Here is a 15,628-nt window from a genome sequence, read left to right on the forward strand (position 1 = left end):
TATTGCTAACAGTATAAATGATATTTTGTAAGTCCAAAGGAACAAAAGAAACCACTGATTCAAAACTCTAAAAGATACTGGTCACAATGTAACAAACATGCACAAAGATAGATAAGGGATCTCCTAATTCATCTTTTAAAAAAAATATTCATTTTAATATTAAATTATTCTCAACATCTGGATATTTTCCAGAGAAGACCTTGCATTATTATTACCAATATATTATTTGTGGGTATACTTTAAAATGCTTGCATTTGATAACACTATGAAAAGCAGAAGCTTTTCCTTCTAAAGTTTTAAAAGTAAATAGATTTGCCTGTTAAGTCCTAAATGATTTCCAGTGAAATGAGGATAAACAGAAGCATCAAGTGCTCGTTTTGATTTTCTACTAAAATATAAAATTCCTGAAATGTAAATAATCAGTGCAACAGTAATGAGAGAAAAAGAACATTTCATTTGTAGAATACCTTAAGCTGAAGAATGAATAAATTTACAGAAACATATATACTCCTTCCTGCTAGAGGGCTGGTGTCAGAAACCAGATCCTCTGCAGACTCTGCCACCGTCTTTGACCTCAAGCTGTAAGTATAGTCATTTATTGTCTGGTCAGTGTTTCTTAACCGAGGCGGCATCTCAAAGAAGTTGACATGGAGGACAGATTCAAAAGGTCAGAATTAAAATCCAACATGCGCTTATCGAGTGTTCATCTATTATATGCCAACTGCCATTCTAGGCAATGACAAGCACCCTGAACAACAGAACTTAAATAATTACAAATGATAAGACTTACAAAGAAAATCAACCTGGGTGACGGACAACGATAGTAAGGCCTCACTGAAGTGAAACCTCGATGAAAAGAACTTGCCAGCAGCAGAGATCCAAAGAGAAAGGAAACAGAATGTTCAAAGAAAATTGCTAAGGAGGAATGAGTTCAGCCAGGCTAGCCTGAGGAACAAAAAGGTGTCCAATGTCATCAGGAGAACAGTGTGAAATGAAAGGATGTAGAGGACATATCAGGTAGGACCCTGTGGCCTTTCAGTCTGGAGCAATAGCAGGTGAGGCACCCCATCTGCATGGAGAAGGGAAAGAGGGAGGCTGAAGTAGAAGCAGGGAGATGGGTTAGGAAGCTGTTGCAGTCAATCAGGTGAGGCAGGGTGGTCGCTTAGACTAAGCCAATGGTGAGCAAAACAGTGAAAAGTAGAAGAAAAAAAAAAGGCTTGTATGGAAGTAGAACCAACTGAATAGCTGATGGATTGAAGAAATTGATTTGAGGGATGGGAATTAAGGATATCTCCAATGCTGGGGGCTGTGGTGTCACGAGACCAAGAGAAGACAGTATCACGAGGTCAACTATGCCCTGCTGGTGAGAGTGGAAAACAAAATAAAGATCATTGGAGACCTTGATCAAAGCAATTCCAATGAAATGGTAGAGACCAAAGCCCATTTGAAGTGGGTTTAAAAAATGATTGGATGTTAGGAAGTGTAGACATGAAATATAGAGAATTCTTTTGAAAACTTTTACTGTGAAAAACAACAGCATGGAAATGGAGCAGAACTGGAAGGAACTTCCCAGAAAAGAAGAAAAATACATTAAAGTCAGATATATTATTTAAAAAAAACAAGACACACACACAAGTAAAAACTCCTGATCTTAAATGAAACTTAGGAGGGCTTACCAATGTGTAGGCCAAATTTATCAAACCAAACCCAGTACCATTTTATAATATTATAATAATAAAAGAGGAACTCTAGAAGCTATGCAAGTGGAAAAGAAAGTTACGTACAACAAAAAATCACCCCATACCAAGTAGCACAATATCAATAGAATTTAGAGAAATTTGCAATCTTAAAGTATAATCTCAAGTTGTTATCCCATTTTGAGGCTGCAGATGTGCCTAGTAATTAATAAACAAGTCAGTAAAAGAACTCACAGGAAAATAATTTTCCATAGGGAAGAACTGCTGCTGATCAATGAGCTAGAAGGAGACATTGAGCTCATCTCTTACTTTTTCATTCACTCTTACTCAGTCTTTCTATTTTTCTGTCAGTTGTTCTTCATTTCTTTTCTTTCAGTCCATTCTAGGCAACCGTCATTGCCTAGAATGGCAGTTGGCACATAATAGATGAAAAATTGGTTTTCTCTCTTCAAAATTTCTTGAGAGTAGGAATCATGTGGGAGTTCAGTACTTGTTGCTTGAAGACATATTGTCAAATGGGAGGGTGAATCAAAATCCAGCAATAAGCTACTTAGAAGAAACACTCTTAAACCATAGTGATAGACAAAGAAAAAAAGTAAAGAAAAATACGTAAGGAAAACCAGTCATAGCAATATCAATATTAGATTAGAATAAGGCAAAGTGCATTATTTTTAAGAAAAAGAATAAAGACACGAGGAAAAATGGAACAATTCACCAGGAGGTTATAATAATGTTGAACTTCTTTGTGCCAAGCAATGTAGCCCAGGAGGCAGTTCCATGTGCTTGCAACAGTGTCTGGCATAATAAACATTGGAATTATTGTTGCTATTATTGATGTCATTTTTACTGTTGTCCCAAACCACATAAAGAAAAAACTGACAATTCCAAGGAAAAATTGACATGTCAATGATCGTAGCAGAAACTTTTAACTGCCTCTCTCAGTAAAATAAATAGACCTCTGAAAATGCCTTAGGAAGCTGTGAGATAGCGGCAATAAAATGTATAAACATATTGTATTGTCTTCCAAATCACTGCAAAAAAGAAAAAAACCCACAAAAATCCCAAAGTAAATAAAATATTATCTAACAAAACTGTAAAAGGAAAAAAGTAAGTGAAAAACAATGACCATAAATCAAAATAAGAAGCTAACAGAAGTCAAATTAGGCATAATGATTTCAATCATAAAGGTAAATGGCTTAAATCAATATTTTAAAATATAGTATCTTAGATTGTATTAAAGAACAAAACCTAGATAATTTGCTACTTACAAGAGACTCATGGAAAATGAAAATGCAACAGTGGGCTAAAAGAAAGAACTAGAAAAACATATAACAATGTAAATAAAATATAGTACAGGTGGTGTTTTTATTATGGCATTAGGTTACAAGGTAAAATTATAGATAACAACACTGTGTCTTTAGCTACTGAATGATGCAGCAATACATTTTTTAAATTGTGCAAAATAGGTTCTAAAAGATTTTCAAATATATAAAAGTTCTTGGGAAAATTAGTATTAGTATTAAAATATACATCCCAGGGAGTGGCTGAGTGCCTGCTTCCCTTGTGCAATGTCCCAGTTTCAATCCCCAGTGCCTCCTTAAAAGAAATTATATATATGTGTATATATAATGTATATTCACACATCCCCAAAACTTTTACTGAAAAATATAATTGTATAAATATACAAGGAATATAAAATAAAATTGATGTCTGCATATACCTTCATTTTTTGTTGGTTTTCCAAGTCCCAGTTTCAGGGGGGATCTGAATTCGCCAGACTTGTCTGCTTACTTCCTTACTTGACTGATGCTCTCTGCATCCCTAGCCACTGCCTGAACTTGCATTTGAAATGGCAGTTCAGGAGCAGACCAGCAAGAGGCCTTCTGCTGGGAGACGAGCGTGACCTTCAGTTCACCAAGACTCCCAGTGAACACTCAGGAATGTGCTGGGGTTGTTACAGGTTCCTCACCCCCAGTGGCAGTTGGGCAGGCATGTGGCCAGACAACCAGAGGAGTTTCTCAAAGGTCTTGATGGATTCCTCACCTAATCAGGTGATAAATGGAAGCTGGGTGCATTCATAAGGACTTGAAAACCAGGGATACACATAGGAACGCCTCATCCCCTGCTGTGTAGATGTGCTGTACCCTCAAGTTTAATCTATTGACTTCTTTCCATCCATACCACTATCAGCTCTTGTCACCTTGCAGGTGGTGAGTCAGGTCACGGGCTCTCTACACAGGTAGACAACCCAGGCTAGAATAGAACATGTGGATAATGCCCAAGTGACCATCTCTTTTCCCAACTCTAGATTTTTAATTCCCATTCTCTACTGGTACGGCATACTACTGTAATGGTTTGGGAAAGAGGTCATGGAAGTTTCTTGGGGGTGATGGACATAGAAGTGGGAAAGAGCTATGTCTGTGTTCCTAGAAGCAGCAGACAGGGCTTGAGACATTTAGATTTTGCAGTGTCAATGTCCATTCAGGTTCAGCCCACTCTTATCTCCCCCATGTTTTTTGAGGTACCTGGACCGGGGCTTGAACCTGAGACCTCATAAGTGGGAAGCCAGCACTCAACCACTGAGTCACATCAGCTCCCTTGAGTTAGGTTTTTATTTGTTTGCTTGTTGTTTTTGTTTTTACGAGGCACTGGGAATGAAACCTGGGACCTCCCATGTGGGAGGCAGGTGTTTAACCACTTGAGCCACATCCACTCCCCTCCCCTATTTTATATTGAGCGCACCAACATTCTACTTATTATGCAGGCTCCAGAGAATATCCAGGAATCATATTTGATCTCCTGCTCATAAATTTGCCAAACCCACAAAGTTTGCATATTTCACAAGAGTTTGTCAATGTGCATTCTCTATTAGCTTTTTCTTAGAAACTCGGTGCTCTCTTTTCAGCTGATTTTTCTTTTCATTTTATTCTTACATATATCTCTTCAGCATACATACTGTAGACTTCTTAAATCCTTTTAAACATCATATGTGTGCCAAATGGTAAAAAAAAAATTAACAAAAAACTAAGCAGACGTTAAAACCCTCCCAATGTAGATTGTTTATGGATAAGGAATTTGATTGTCAAGATTTAAAGATGAATGGTTTTAACCTCATTGCTAATAGATTTGAGACATGACAACATGCTTCAAGATGTCATATGGATTAGTTAATAAAATCTTCAAAAAGTTTTAAAAAGCGGTTGCTGCTCCGAAGCTGATGACAGAGCTGCATAACTTGTGTTACTTAGCATTTGCCCCGGTTACTGTTTTCATGTGGCATTTCTTTTCTCTCTATTTTCAGGTAGAAATTGAGAAGCTGGATTACCATCATTATCTGCCTCTGTTTTTTGATGGGCTTTGTGAAATGACATTTCCTTATGAGTTTTTCGCTCGGCAAGGAATCCATGACATGCTGGAACACGGGGGGAACAAGATACTTCCTGTCATTCCACAGCTCATTATCCCGATAAAAAGTAAGTGAACAGGTGAAAAGCGACATCACATGGTTTATATGGTGAGGCTTTTTTGACAACTTGCTAATTAAGCAATAAAGCACAATAGACCGATGATATCCCCAGGTTTTATGGGAATGAAAAAAAAAACAAAACTGACTCAGGAGGTAAGACATCCCAAGCCTCAAAAAATATCCAATCATAGATACTGCCCTAAGGTTTATCCCACATAAATACACTAAATTCCACTACTTTAAAATGCTTCCTAGTAATGATATAAACATTACCATTAACCTATACATTAAGCAAAAGATCAAGTGTGTGTCTTCAAAGGCAAAAATTGCTGCTAACTTTCCACGTTTTTTTAAAAATGGCATCCCTAATTTTTAAGTTACAGTAGAATCACAGTTGTATTTAGTAACCTTGAGGTGGTAGGATGCATAATTTGGTGGGGGAAAAAACACCTGGAATGGAGAAAAGATTATTGTTTTCAAATACTTGAAATAGTTTATCTATGATAGGCATTCCGGCACTGGCTTCATCGGTTTGTCTATAAAATGAGATTATCTTTCTTTTCTGTAGTGAAATTATTCAGGCGTGAGTCTCTTTGGCTTAGCTGTCTGAAACAGCTGCCCTTCCAAGCCATTTCTGAGATTTCCCTTTGAGAATGACTCACATTGTCTGGGAAGCAAACCCCTTCGTTGTTTTCAGTCTAGTCTTCTTATCTTGCTGTTGTAGCTACTGAGGCTTCTTTTACTATAGCCCCCTGATGGGCACACCTGGCATCCCCAGGTGAAGACTCAGAGAGAGGATGGCTCCTGCTCAAGTTCAAATGGCCAGGCCTGACCCCTCTTACCACCCACCTTTACAAGATTAGAGAGCCCACCATCATATCCCCCAGATTCTGGTGACACCAGACATGGCCTGCCTCTCTTCTGAGTCATTGTTGCTGCCAGTGAAAAAGAGACAAGTTCTGCCTCATTTCCTACCCTGGGATTAGCCACTTCCAGGATGCACCACTTAGTCCCTTAGAACCTTTGAGAAACGCTACCCTACGGTGTGCTGGTTCGACCAAAACAAGGACAACAAAGTTCAACATTGGGTCATTTCCCACCATCTGGATTATTTAACCTTATCCATGGTCGCCTTTTTATTGATTCAAATAAAGTGCCATGAGAAGTCTACATTTTCAGCAGCCCTGCATAAATTGAATCAACTTTTTTTTTAAGATTTATTTATTTATTTCTCTCCCCTCACCCCCCCACCCCAGTTGTCTGTTCTCTGTGTCTATTTGCTGTGTCTTCTTTGTCCACTTCTGTTGTTGTCAGTGGCACGGGAATCTGTGTTTCTTTTTGCTGCGTCATCTTGTTGTGTCAGCTCTCCGTGTGGGCAGCACCATTCTTAGGCAGGCTGCACTTTGTTTTGCGCTGGTCGGCTCTCCTTACGGGGCGCACTCCTTGCGCGTGGGGCTCCCCTACGCGGGGGACACCCCTGCGTGGCATGGCACTCCTTGCGCACATCAGCACTGGGCATGGGCCAGCTCCACACGGGTCAAGGAGGCCCGGGGTTTGAACCGCAGACCTGCCATGTGGTAGACGGGCGCCCTAACCACTGGGCCAAGTCCACCACCTGAATCAACTTTTGACTATCTTTGTAAGATATTTGTAACTGACTGCTCCACCTTTCCACCAGAGTGTAGAAAATTAAACCAAACAGAAGGATGTTGCTACCTGGTGTGGTCATATGCAGAGAAAAATTACTCTTAAAAAGGGAACTTTTATTAATAAGCAGTTTCCCCTTCCCCTCGTGCATCATCGGAGTGAAGAGCTGATCTTTAAAGGCCTTCAAGAGGATGTGTAAGACCGAGCAGTAATAAAACTTCTCTCAAATGTGATTGATTCTAACAGATCGCAAGTTGTTGAACATGTCAGATTCAAATTGAAATCCCACATGTTTAAAAGATGATATGCAAGTATTGTTGATAAACAGAAATGCCCCAGAACATTCTCCCTGGGGGCACTCTTTGGGTACATTATCCTTTTCCTCTTGTACTCATTAGAACAGCAGCAATATTTGGAAGTCTGTTTCTTTCTTTAATATAAACTATTCAGGTCAGTACCATTGCAATCTTCATTCTGTCCCCTTCAAAGACATTAAAGAGTGGAAAGAGAGTTGCTAGTAACATTTGATTACACTGTTTGCTTATAAAATACACCAAGTTAGAATAGTGCAGGCCGAGGTGAATTGATTTTCAATTTTGTTTTATCTGTATCTTAAAGATACTTTAATAAGAGGGAAGTGATGTGCTACAGACAAAATTTATAGTACGCACATACTAGAGGTCATTTCTGAAGAGTGAAAACATTATTAAGGACTCAGTAAACCTGATTTGTCAGGGGAAATTAATTATATATGAATTTGGTAATATAAGGTTCCGGAAGCACTGAAAATTTATCATGGTAAATATCATTGCTTGCCTTACTGGGCTTTTGCTATTACGTACTTATCCTAAATCGATCTTGGCCTATTTCTTCTCAATCTGTTTGTCACTGAAGTCAAACTTTTCACAGGAAGGTATACCGATTAACTATGCAAGATCATGAACAGCTACAGCACAGTGTGAAAAACATTCCGTGCATAAACTAAATCTTTCGGGGGGAATTCTGCAATGAGGCTAATTGATCCAGAAGCACGCTGATGCACATAATTGGCATAACATATAACAGCTGTGCGTACCTTAGTTGCAATCCCTACTATTAGTATAATTTTTTAATGTATCTGGTGGCAAAAACTAACTTCACCATCACCAGCTAGCAGTTCTTGGATAGCTTTTTCCTAAATTTTAATGTCTGTGAAGGTGAGAAAAAAATATATAAACTCACTGCAAGGCAGGAAAACTGGGATTTGCTGCCAATCTGTTCCTAGAATCTGGGGTCTAATTTGAATGAATTATAAGGCTATGAATGCTGGAATGAGAAAGACACATCCATTGGCTCAAGAGTTTCTAATATGAAAAAAAAAAAAAAGGAACAAGGCCCATTTCTTTCTCCTGCTCATTAGTTCAAGACCACAAGTTATTTAACATACAAAAGGGTGAGCAGCTAACAGCTTTATTTCATTTATGTTGCTTTCTAACATAACTACATTACCTCCTCTTTTCCTCTCACTTTTATGATTTCCACCTTCTTGGGTTCTTCCAGGTTAGAAATTCCAAGTGACTGCCAATGTTAAGTATTTGGGCTTGGCGATGGAGCATTGATTGCTGGGAACATCAGCAAAATACTATGGACAAGGATGAGCTACAAGGAGACCTCTTAGTGGTCTCCAAAAGGGATGGTAGATTTTCCTTTATTCCCTACATTCAGAGACCACCCAGATAGGGAAATACAAATCCACCCCAGTCCAGCAGAGCCTCCAGAAGCTTTGCATGTTAAACTCAGAGGGGCATGCAAATAGTGGGTAACAGGCCAGAGAAGGGCCAAGAGCAGCCCCAAAACCCTGTGTTTGAGAATGTGTCTTCTGAATAAAAGCAAGAACAATGAAATGACAGCCATATGGGGCATATGACAGAAATTGCTATACAAGGGAAGGCTGTATTAACCTGAACAATCAGAGGAAAAGAATAACTCAACAGAAATTAGTCTAACCACCAGAAGGGACATCAAATTTTGTTTGGTATCCTCAGAATCCAAGAAACTATGATCTTATTAAAACAGAAGCAGAAATCCATAAGAGACCCGACTCAAATAAAAAGAAGCCAGAACTGAATGGAAAAAGGAAAACTAAAAATGCCATGATAGAACTCCAGTCTCCAATTGAAGTTTAGAGAGTAATTCACTATACAACATGAAATTGTAAATGTGCATCACGACCCTAGGAAGCTCTCTCAGAAAACTCAGAGTGAATGGACGACGGCTAGAACAAAAAACATGAGCTCAATGTCATAGGTGTTCCCAGAGGAAAAACCAGAACAGGAATAGAAATAAATGCTAAAGACAGAGATGATTAAAAACATCCCCCATGTATTATTTCTTTCAAAATGTTTTACCCTTTGTTTTCTCTTATTTCTCTGAATGTAATCCTTGCTAGTAATAAATTATGCCTCATGGGTTAATTCTCTAATTTCTTTATCCACTTGTTCATATTTCCAACTCTGTCTCTCACTTCTATTTCCTGGAAAATTTTATTGGCATTATCTTCCAACAATTTAATAGAATATTTCATTTTAGTTATCATAACTTTTCTTTGCTCTGATTGTTCCTTTATAAAAGCATGTTGCTTTCTTCTTGTATAAATATTATGGTCATTCTCTTATCTCCCTGTGACTATTATAGTTTTGTAGCTTTTTTTGTTTGCTTCTTTCCTTTTTATATCCCTCCTTCACTCATTCCATAAAAAATGGATTTTCTCTTTGTTAGCTTTTAAGACTTTCATTATCCTATGTATAGAGCAACAGTATAATTTACTGGTTAAGAGCATGGAATCAAACTGACTTGTTTCCAATCCTGCTCCACTGTTTAGTGACCATATGACCTGAGGGTAACCTGTGACATCATGGCCTCATGTATAAAATGGGGATAATATTACACAGTTATATTTTCTTCCTATTCATTGTTAGCTAATGGTTTCCATATTTTATATTGTAATTGTTATTTGAAAGGCCTTACTTTTTCTGTTTTATTTAATTTTTTGATTTATAATGTTTTCATTTTTGATGCATTGATTTACGTTTTCCTCAATATCTGTTTTGTTAGCTTTACTTTATGACTTCTTGAGTTAAGTGGTTATTAACTTTATTTTCTTTTTTCCTCATTTGATAATCACAGCATGTAAGGCTATGATTTTGCTCTGTGTACAGCTTTGACTTTAGTCCATTCATTTTAATATGCATGTTTCTCTCCTTGTCAGTAAATAATAAATATTTTGTTTTTATAGTTTTATTTATTCTTTTATCATAGGCAATGCATTAAATTCACAAATATTTAGGGATCTATTTTGTTCTTTTATTTTTTGTTTTGTTTTGTTTTATGATAAGAGAATGTGGCCTTCCCAATTACCTTTTTTTTTGGGGGGGGGGAGAATTTACTGAGGATATGGTACAGATTTAATATATATTCATTCTATCAAATTTGTTAATACTATTCAAATATGTTTATATTATTTTATTTTTCACAATATATTAAGTCAAAGAGTGAGAAAGTCATGTTAAAATTTCACAATACATTAGCAAATAAACAACCACATCTAATATGTTTTGAAAGTTTGCATTGTACTAAGTGCCTTCTGGGATACACATCACTCAATCCTCGCAACAATCTTATGAGGCAGATATAAAAATCCCCATTTCACCAGTTACAAAACTGAGGCATAGAAAATCAAGAAACATGTCTATTTCATACAGCTACTAAATGGTAGGCACAGGACTTGGACTACATCTGTGCCTTTCCAAGTTCTGTTATTTACCAAAACCCATGCTACTGCAAATCACAATATTTTTAGGCATACACAGAACATTTACAAAAATTAAGCATATACTTCAAAAAGAAAACTTCAAAAATTGTCAGAGGATATCAAGTCACTCAAAACATGTTATATAGCTAAAATGCAATAAATGATAGAAATCAATTTTTAAGCAATAACTAAAATATCCCCATATGTTTGGAAATTAAAACATAATTCTAAATAGTGCACAGGTCAAACCAGGAAAAAAATAACAATTAGAAAATATTTGGACTGAATGATAATGAAATATTGCATAAAATTATATGGTGTGTTGAAACATTATTTAGAAGGAAATATATAGTTTTAAATGTGGTTTCATAGAATGAGTTTGGTATTAAATCATCTTTGAATGATTTGTAGAATTTACCTATGAAGCCATCTTGTCCTGGGCTTTTTCTTTTGGGGAGATTTTGATGACTGTTTCAATCTCTTTACTTGTGATTGGTTTGTTAAGGTCTTCCATTTCTTTTAGTGTCAGTGTAGTTTGTTCATGTGTTTCAAGGGATTTGTCCAATTCCTTTATGTTTACCAGTTTGTTGATGCCCAGTTGTTCGTGTTATCCTCTTATGATCTCTCTTATTTCTGTGGGGTCAGTGGTAGTGTCACCCCTCTTATTCCTGATTTTATTTATTTGCATCTTCTTTTTTTCTTTGTCAGTCTAGTTAAGGGTTTGTCTACGTTGTTGATCTTCTTGAAGAACCAACTTTGGGTTTTGTTGATTCTCTCATTTTTTTGTTCTCAGTTTCATTTATTTTTCTCTGATCTTTATTATTTCTTTCCTTCAGCTTGGTTTCAGATCAGTTTGCTGTTCTTTTTCTAGTTCCTCTAGATAATGCAGTTAAGTCTTTGATTTTAGTTCTTTTTTCATTTTTTAAATGTAAGCATTGAGGACTATAAATTTCCCTTTCAGAACTACCTTTGCTGTATCCTGTAGGTATTGATTTGTTGGGTTCTCATTTTCATTCATCTCAAGATATTTACTAATTTCTCTTGCAATTCCTTCTTTGACCCACTGATTATTTAAGACTGTGATATTTTATCTCAATGTATTTGTGAATTTACCTTTTTCCATCCAGCTTCATTCCATTATGACCAGAGAAGGTGGTTTGTATAATTTCAATCTTTTTAAATTTGAGACCTGTCTTGTGATCCAACATATGGTCTATCTTGAAGAAGGATGAGTACTTGAAAATAATTTATATCCTCCTGTCTGGGGTGTAATACACTATAAATGTTGGTTAGGCCTATTTCATTCATCATATTATTCAAGCTCTCTCTTTATTCATTGTCTGTCAGAAGTTCTATTCAATGCTAAGAGCAGTGTATTGAAGTCTCCAACTATTACTATAGAGACATCTATTTCTCCCTTCAGTTTTTCCAGCATATGCCTCATATCTTGGAGCACCAGGTTAGGTGCATAATTATTTATTAGAGTTATTTCTTCTTGGTGAATTGCCTCTTTTATTAATATACAATGATCTTCTTCATTTCATAATGGTTTTGCATTTAAAATCAACTTTTCCCAATATTAGTATTGTTATTCCAGATCTTTTTTGGTTAATGTTGGTAAGGACTAACTTTTTCCAGCTTTCACTTTCAACCTGATTGTGTCCTTACATCTAAGATGAGTCTATTATAGACTCATAGTTTATATATTTTATCCATTCTATCAGTCAATGCCTTTTGATTGAGGTGTTCAATCCATTAACTTTCAAAGTTATTACTGTTTAGTTATTACTTATATCATCCATTTTTATCTTTTGGCTTTCCATTTTCATGTTACTATTGTCTGTTCTTTTACCTTTAAGTTACCCTTATTAATGATCTTCATTTCTACACTCTTCTCCAAATCTCCCATCCTTGTCTTTTCCTTTCAGACTGCAGCACTCCCTTTAATATGTCTTGTAAATCTGGTCTTTTGATAACATACTCACTTTTTGCTTGTCTGTTAAGACTTTAAACTCACCCTCACCTCATTTTTAAGGACAATTTTGTCAGATACAGAATTCTTGGCTGGCAGTTTTACTCATTCAGTAACTTAAATATATCTTACCACTGCCTTTTCACCTCCATAGTTTCTGATAAGAGATCAACACTTAATCTTATTGAGCTTCCTTTCTATTTGATGCATTGCTTTTCTCTTACTGTTTTCAGAATCCTCTCTTAATCTCTGGTATTTGACATTCTGAATAGTAGGTAGCTCAGAGTAGGTCTATTCAGATTTAATCTGGTGTGCATTTTCCTTCTTGGATATTGATATTAATGTCTTTCATAAGGGTTGGGAAATTTTAAGTTATTCCTCAAATATTCTTTCTATCCATCCATTTTTTCATTTTCTTCTCCTTCTGGGACACCTGTAACATGTATATTTGTCCATTTCATGTTGTCATTCAATTCCATGAGACCCTCTATAGATTTTTTTCATTCTTTTTTCTATCTGTTCACCTGTCTTTTCAAGTTCAGATATACTATCCTTAACTCCACTTATTTGTTGTTCTGTCATTTCAAATCTCCTGCATTTTTTATCTTATCCACTGTGTCATTCATTCTCCTTTGCAGCCTTTCAAATTGTCCTTTACTCTCACCCACTGTCTACCTAATATCCTTTATCTCTTTAGTCATATTTTCCTTTAACTCCTTGAACTGATTTAGAGGATTTGTGTGATTATCATTGATTAGTTGTCTTAAACCCTGTGTCTCATCAGAATTTTTGGCTTGTTCCTTTGACTGGGCCATCTCTTCCTATTTCCTAGTATGGCTTGTAGTTTTTTGCTCATGTCTAGGCATCTGAATATGTTTTGAAATTACTGTGGAAGTCAATTTCTCTCTCTTGGCTACTGGTTTTGTTTCAAAACTCTTCTTGATTTTTGGTTCAACTTATTCTAAGTCTTTAAAATTTCCCAGCTTAATTTACTAAAATAGGATCAAGAATCCCCTGAAGGGGTGCAAATCAGATCTAAGCGTTCTGGGGCATGAAAGCCTTCCAAAAGCATGTTTTTTCTTCTTGCAATTTCCTAGCCTGTCAGTAGATGGTGCTTGTTAGTGAATATCTCCATGGAGGTGATTCTTTCAACCCCCATTTGTCTGTGATTCTGGTATGGCCAGAGCCAAGATTCAAAGTGAGCTTTGCTGGCCAGACTCACTGAATAGAAACCACTCCCCACCCTCCACCACACCCTCCTTCTTCCCTTCTCAGTTCCCTTCTCAGTTGGCTGCAGGGAGTCACCAGTTCTATTCAGTCTATTTTCCTATAGTGGGGGATGGGTACCATTCCTGGCCATGGGGGCTAGTAACTGATAGTTTTCATTTTGGCTTCTTCATCTCTCTGTTCCTCACCATCCTGATCAATGTGCAGCACTCTTCTGGTCTGAAGATCTGATCCCCAAAAAAGTTCACTCAAACAATTTTTTGCCCCTCCTCCAATGTTTTTGTAAGATAATTTACCCCTGCCTCTTAAATGTAGTTTTAGAAAAGGAAAAGGAAAAAATATATAGTAAGTTGTGTATACATCTCAAAAAATTACTGAAATAACAGCAAAAGAAAGCCAAAGAAGAATAAAAGAATAAAATCAGAACTACAATAAAAATAGGAACAAACAAACATGCAACTGAGGGCATCAACAAACCAACAAACCAAACAATGGTTGAACACAGATTCCCGGTGCCGCTGACAAGAATACAAGCAGACACAGAAGAACACACACCAAATGGACAAAGAGAGCAGACAATGGGGGGGCGGGTGTGTAAATAAAAAATAAATCTTTAAAAAATACAATAAAATAAAACAATTATGGGTAAGTGGACATAGCTCAACTGATAGAGCATCTGCCTACCATATGGAGGGTCCAGGGTTTGATACCCAGGGCCTCCTGACCCATGTGGCAAACCAGCCCTTGCTCAGTGCTGCCACACACAAGGAGTGCTCTGCCATGCAAGGGCATCCCTGCATAGGTGTGCCCCACATGCAAGGAGTGCACCCTGCAAGTAAAGCTGCCCCAAGTGAAAAAAAAGCACAGCCCACCCTGGAGTGAAGCCGCACACGTGGAGAGCTGGTGCAGCAAGATAACACAACAAAAAAAGAGAGGCAGTTTCCTAGCACTGCCTGAAAATGCAAGCAGATGCAGAAAAACATACAGCAAATGGACACAGAGAGCAGACAATGGGGGGAAAAGGAAAATAAGTAAATAAAATAGATCTTCAAAAAAATAAAAAATTTTAAAAAAAATAAAACAATTATGAATTTGTTTAGAACCTGGTAATAATTCTAAAATTCATCTGAAAGAATAAAATAAGAGAATAAATATGAAAATAGCTAGGCATGTCCATTCCGCCTTCTGGTTTACCTGGCCAACTCCTACTTCTCCATCATATTTGCTTAGAGGACATCTTCTCTAAGAAGATTTCCCTGACCACTATCCCTGCTCCCACCATGATGGGGTGGTTCTTTATTTATGTCTTTCCAGGGATTCTTTACTTGTCCCTTTATAGCACCTGTCCATCGTATTACTACCTTTTACCACCCTACACTTGCCTACCTTGCCTGCTAAACTTTCATTCTTTTGAATTAAAGGAATTAGTTATTTTGTCCCAAAATAGTTGTTGAATGACAGATTCAGAAAAATAATTTAGGGGTATTGCATAGTCATATGTTAAGATTTGCTCTGAAGGTACAGTAATTAAAAATAGCAGAGAAAGAAATATCATTATAATAGAGAAATTTCAGAAACCATATTTATATGCCGATCACAATAAAAGGTGGCATTTTTAATCATTGGGTACAAATGGTGCCTTAGTTAATAAATTATTTTGGCTTATGTGACATGGAAACCAATAAATATTCTTATTTATGCACAATTAACATGTCATAAAATAACATTAATTTAAGAGGAACTAAATATTAAAATGTAAAAATTAGAATCATAATATAGCAGTGGTTAAAAAAAAACAAAACTCTTTCCAGACATAGCATCAAAGTTTG

The 15,628-nt window shown here is 36.6% G+C and overlaps 1 protein-coding gene across 1 annotated transcript in view; it reads left to right on the forward strand.

Annotated features, from left to right (window-relative positions):
• Positions 1 to 15,628, forward strand: part of PACRG (parkin coregulated) — a 593,567-nt gene that overhangs the window by 318,370 nt on the left and 259,569 nt on the right. The window contains exon 3 of the mRNA XM_004466005.2: positions 4,999 to 5,170. Coding sequence (XP_004466062.1) covers positions 4,999 to 5,170 — 172 coding nt within the window. The remainder of the gene's footprint in view (positions 1 to 4,998; positions 5,171 to 15,628) is intronic.

Source organism: Dasypus novemcinctus, chromosome 28, assembly GCF_030445035.2.
Source record: "Dasypus novemcinctus isolate mDasNov1 chromosome 28, mDasNov1.1.hap2, whole genome shotgun sequence".
Taxonomy (NCBI): Eukaryota; Metazoa; Chordata; class Mammalia; order Cingulata; family Dasypodidae; genus Dasypus; species Dasypus novemcinctus.